The sequence below is a fragment of the Brachyistius frenatus genome, unplaced genomic scaffold (assembly GCF_029030835.1).
Source record: "Brachyistius frenatus isolate BFR_SWC_R1_liver_20210118 unplaced genomic scaffold, ASM2903083v1 Contig_168, whole genome shotgun sequence".
NCBI lineage: Eukaryota > Metazoa > Chordata > Actinopteri > Embiotocidae > Brachyistius > Brachyistius frenatus.
The window spans coordinates 719,001-725,000 of NW_027210767.1; the positions used below are offsets into that span (position 1 = coordinate 719,001).

The following is a 6,000-nucleotide window of genomic DNA, read 5'->3' on the forward strand; positions in this document are numbered from 1 at the left end:
ACTGCTCTTTACACCTGTTAAAAAGACTATCTGGAACTTATTATCCTGTTAAGCTACAAACAAACAAAATATTTGATAAAAATGTTGGACAGTGGTGAACAAAATGCCAGAAAGGAGTAAAAACCTGCTTTTTGCTATACTAAATGGTTTCACTCTCCCATCTTGCTGCTGTAATGTTGAACATCACTGACACTTCTATCCACAACCAACCATTCCCCTCAGAGAACACAGAGATTTGAAATGTTCAAACCACAGAGGGGGAGTGAAACACTTGACTTCCAGCCCGCTGTTAAGTTTAACTTTACCAAACACAGTCGGGTTCATACCCGCAGCCTGACAAATGTGTCCTCGTTCCAACTGAGAACTTCTCAGCACCTCCAGTCTCCGCTCCCCACCGGACACCTCCACACACCATCGCACACACACCTGTAACTACACGTAACCTCAGCAGATGCACGTCATTTACATTCTGAGTAGTTCAAAACTTAGATTCAGATTTACACAAATTCACATGATACCCGCTTCGTTTTTATTATTTCCAGTGTTGACTGGAATTATGACGAGGTAGAAAGGAATGATAGATTCCTATAATTCAAAATTTCCTCAAGTGACTGAGTGTCAGAAAAGGCTCTCCGTAACGCTCCCACGCGCTCCGTCAGCGCCATGTGACAGAAAGCGTACCTGACACTTCAAACGCTCCGCGTAACGTTTCCCGGCGTCGAACGCAGCCCCGCAGTGGCGCCGCGTTGCTCCTTCCCTCTCAGATTTGTCTGTTTTGTCGTCTTCTGCCCCCCCAACCCCTCTCTCTACACCCCCCCCCCCGAGAGATCCTGTTTTACAAAGCATTTAGTTAGCATTAGTGCAAGAACAAGACGGAAACCGGGGGAGAAGAGGAGGAGGAGGAGGAGGAGGAGGGAGGGGGAGGGGGATTGGAGGTGGTGCTGGTGGAAAAAAACGACAAGAGAAAACAATCTGGGCGAGTGTTGTATCTGCTTCATCTGTCTGAGTCGGTAAAGGGCCGCTCTGCTCGGCGCATAATGAGGAACGCCGCCTCGGGGGAAGGGAAGCAGCGCTCGCTTCCTTCGCTTTCTTCTTCTCTGTTTTAGGTTTGATTTCATTGAGAATCACTTGCGGCGAAGGAGTGTGTGAGGAGGAGTGGGAAGGGGTGGGACAAAGAAGGGGTGTGGGGGGGGAGGAGCAGGTGGAAAGATGTTGGAAGATTTGACTTCTCTGTAACTGGTGAGGAGGGGAAAAAAAAAAAGAGGGACGTTAGGAGAGACGGAGGTAGAAGAGGGAAGAAGTACTTTGGAGAAAGGGGGAGATTTTTTTTAGAAAGCGAAGACGGAACATAAGGACGCTTTTGTAATTTGAGAGCATTTTTGTTTTTTTAAATGTGAGAAAGTCGGGACTGTTTCAGAAACCAGGGGAAGTTTCAAAATGTGAACATTTTGGAAAGTGAAGACATATTGGAAAAGTAGATACATTTTTAGGGAGAACGAACATTTTAGTAATCTGAGGACAGTGTAGGAAAATGGAAGCTTTCAGGGAATGAGGATCATCATAAGTGCATTAAATTCACAAATGAAAAAATACCCTACAAGAACAGGTCTCGATCTCGAGAAAAGATTAAGTCGGTGATCGATCATCAGTGTCCTGAAGAGGACAGGAGCGATGGTGCTGCTCAAGTTCATGAAATGAATATGAGCTTCAGCTTGTTTTTTAAGAAAAGTACGAAACATAGACACATTAGAAAACATAACATATATAACATAAGCCCTGTTTTTTTTCAGCCAGCATATCGAATCAACAGTTGTTTTTTGTTTTATTTGCTGTGTATCACTGGATGTACGAACAAAAATACAAAATATGACCACGTCTCTTGTAATCTTGTAATTATGAGTTATTTAATAGATGTGATATGATTATTTTAGAAGGGTCAGTCATTTTTTTCCCTCTTTTCTGTGAGTTTCAGTACATACAGTGTGTGGAAATTTGGGACATTTTTAGGTACATAAAGACTTTTTTGGTGAATGGTGACATTTAATGAAATACTGGACATTTTTAGAAAGTGAAAAAAATTGGAAAGTAAGGACATTTAAAGGTGATTTGTCAGGTCCTCACTTAGTTTTAGTCTTAGGACTTAGTTTTAGGGTCAAGGTTCAGCTCTACAGGGAATTATGGGCATCATAATAACAGGTATAGAAGTAAATATGTATGTGTTCACCCCAGTAAATACTCACAGAGTTAGAATTTTGTCCCTCAGTTATTTTTTTTCTATTTGTTCTTGTTTTTGTAATTTCATTCATAGTCTCTCTACTTCGATGGCATGTCAAGCTTTTTTGTGTGTCTGTGTGTACTTGTGATGAATGTGTGTGTGGCTTTCTGGGAAACTGTGTGTGTGTACTTGTGATTATCAGTGTGTGTGTGTGTGTGTGTGTGTGTGTGTGTGTGTGTGTGTGTGTGTGTGTGTGTGTGTGTTTGGGTTATTGTTTTCAAGCGAGCGCTTCGGAGAGCGTCTCTTAATGTGTGGTCGCCCTGACTGGTGTGTACGTGTAGTGTGTGTGTTTGTGTGTCGTCGTGGAAACGCTGTGGGCCTGACAGAGCTGTCAAACTGTCTTCGTCGGCGACCGGAGACTTCCAAACAATTTCACCGCTAATGTTGAGAAACATGTTGGCGATCCCCGCCGAGACCGAAAACCAGCGAATATATAAATAATAAACACACACACACACACACACACACACACACACACACACACACACACACACACACACACACACACACACACACACACACACACACACACACACACACACACACACACACACACACACACACACACACACACACACACACACACCTTAACAAAACGGCTGACAGTAATGTGTGTGTTTGAGCTATCAGCCCCTGTTCCAGCAGCATAAATATTTGATGTGATCCTGTGTCGAGGAGGAGGAGGAGGTGAGAGGACGAGGAAGGAGGGAGGAGGAGGATGGGGGGGGGGTGGAAAGGGGAGGGTGAACACGGGGAGGCTCAGGGAGGAGGAAGAGGAAAGATAATGTGGGAAAGAAGAGGAGAGAGGGAGGAACAGCTGGAGGAAGTACTGGGAAATGAGAAGAGGAGGAGGAAGCGAACAAAAAAGGGGCAAGATGAAGAGAGGAAGATGTGGGAGGCAATGACAAATGTGAGAGGTTGGAAGAATGAGGAAGAGGAGGATGAATAAGGATGATAGGGGCGGATGTGGGATGAAGCCAGAGAATGAAGGAAAGAGAATGGGAGTGAGAAAGGAGGTAAAGAAGGACAAAGAAACATCATACACCCATTTTATGAAACACAAAATTAAACAACTAATTCATTTGCATATGCTGCATAAACTGTCAGGGGAGCAATATCTTGATATCCATATAATTGATCAGTGTGATTACAGGAGATCATATGGTAACTCGTATGTTCAGCGAGTGTGCGCAGGTTTTTTCCTAGTCATACCTAAACTAAAGGCGATAATGCATTCCTTCTAGGATTTTACTGAGGTCTTTTTGAGATTGCTTCAATTCAAAATTATTGTTTTTGCAGCAGCTGTTCTCAAAAGTATCTAGTTTTTTTTTTTTGCTGTAAAAAGTACTACCTAATAAAGAAAGAGTCGTGTGTTATCACTTGTTATAATGATAGTTGTACACATCACACAAAGAGCTGGAAATGTAATAGTTGTTTTTTTTATTTTTTTATTTTATGAACTTAAACATCCATGACCTCCAAAGTTGCAGAAAAAAAATAAATCATAAAAGTCATAAAAGTGACGCAGCAACAAAACACACAGTCTGTGACGATAATGCAGAACTAAGGTTAAGTGCTTTAAATGCTTTTTAAATCATATTAATTCAGCACATACAGTAAACCAAAAACAAAAGGGCAGTCTGTTACAACTGTCATTAGATCGACATAGGGAGGCGCTGATTGGTTGCCTGATTCTCATGACGTTACTATTCCAACAAAACCCCGCCACTTCCTAGTTTACAGTTTCTTCTGATCAACTGACATGCGTTTAGTTGTGATTATGAGAGAAGAGGCTGAAGAGCTTTGCTGACGAGAATGAGGAGGTTTTGTTTGTTGATAAAACAAGTCTGGTTTAGAAAGATTTACTTTTTGCTGTAATGCCTTCAGCACAGCTTCGATTGAGTAACTTTACTTCAGAGAACTTGCAGTAATCTTGCAAAATTGCAAAAAGGTCCGACAAATGTTGGGAAGATTGGTTGAATAACCATTCAGTATTGCAATCACAGGACTGATGATTGATTGTTTTTTTCATTGGCCCACACCCTGTGAACCAAAATACAAATGTAAAATGATCTAAAACATGAAATGAGCTTTTGATGTCTTCTGGAAACATTTGATTGACTTTGTGTTTCCATAAAGAAGAGCAAAAGAATCTGGACTGAAACAAGTCTGCACTTCCACCTGACATTTAGTTTACTGTCGTCAGCTGACATTTTTATAGATAACACAATAACCTTTTACAAAGTGGAATCGCTCCTTTTTGTTAACTGCTCGTTAGGTTTACCTGTAAAAACTGGCAGAAGTACCATCACAGGAAGATGTTGCCACACAAGAGTCTCAAACACGGTTGAGGTGTTCCTAAATTCTTGTTGGAATAAATTTAAGTTTCAGTTCTGAACAGACTATTTTCTTTGTTTTTCTCTCTCTCCGTCTGTCTGAGTTAGAATTTATTCGTCATTGTCTCTCTCATTTCACTTTGCATTTTTAGTCGCATGCCTTATCACCACAACAAGACGCATATGTCTGCCATCGCCGCAGGACAAAACAATATTACAATAATAGAAGAAACAATAACAGAAAGTTGAACACGTGGAAAAGACAATATGAATAACGGCAAAGAAGAAAATTTAATTACACTTATTCAACTCAATAATCTCCCTCTATTTCTCTCGCCATCCTCAGTCTGCAGGAGTTTGAGGCCGAGTACCAGGAGCTGTGGGATTGGCTGATGGACATGGACGCCATGGTAACGGACAGCCATCAGCTGATGATGTCAGAAGAGCAGAGACATCACCTCTTTAAGGTAAGACGAGCTCTGTTGTGCTTCTTGATCTGGTACCAGAAGAACCCCTTTCAGCCTCCGTGACTTACGGCACCTGGTTCTCAGTGTGACGAAGGCTCTGAAGTGACTCTTCCTCTCCGCCTGCGACCGTAACGACGTCATCTTACTGTCTCAGAAGATCCAGATATCCCCCCCGTGAAGGGCACTCGGCAGAGGGGATGAAATGTGCATTAAGAGGAGATTTAAGACGGTTGTTGCCATTTGCTCGGCCACTGCCGTGATCTTCACCACATCATCGTTCCTAGAATACTTTCCTCAGCATTGCTACATCCATATTTCGTTGACTTAGAAGTAATCTTCAGAAAGAAGTCAGATGAAGGACTCCAAAGTGCATGCTGCGAGTGTGTTTAGGGCGTTTTCATATTCACTCTTGCCAGGTTAACAGCAGATAATCTGAGTGTAACATAAGTCGAAGTCGAATGGTTCGGAGGGGTTGTATTTGGTCTCTTAATTAATCAGAAGTGTGTTTTGGGCGTACTTTTAAATAAACCAACCACAGTGTCATCTCCCTTTTAAGAGCCATGTGTGCTCACACTTCGGTGGATTGCTATTATAACAGTGAATTTGCCAAGTAGTCAATCAGTGCATCTCTACATCAATGCATCAACAATTATTCCGATCATGACAGCAACACGGGCGTTCAGATTGGCTTGAGTACGTTTGCTACTTAAACAACGTGGTGCTGAAGGGACAATTACAACTGTGTCAAGCAGCACTTTGTTGTTCTTGGTGCTGCTTTGCACCGGCTGTGAGATAGAAAGTCGTAGTCTGCGCCTAGTTTGGACTCTGCTGTAGTCTGCAGAAAGTCTGTTTGATGTCCCTTTGCAGACGTAAGCGATTATGGACTTTGACTCTGGACATAATTGGAGACTCAGAAACAGAA

At 42.2% G+C, this 6,000-nt stretch overlaps 1 protein-coding gene across 2 annotated transcripts in view; it reads left to right on the plus strand.

Annotated features, from left to right (window-relative positions):
* Nucleotides 1-6,000, plus strand: part of akap6 (A kinase (PRKA) anchor protein 6) — a 171,329-nt gene that overhangs the window by 94,091 nt on the left and 71,238 nt on the right. For both annotated transcript variants that reach the window (XM_069717070.1, XM_069717071.1), the window contains exon 15: nt 4,958-5,078. In XM_069717070.1, the coding sequence (XP_069573171.1) occupies nt 4,958-5,078 (121 nt within the window). The remainder of the gene's footprint in view (nt 1-4,957; nt 5,079-6,000) is intronic.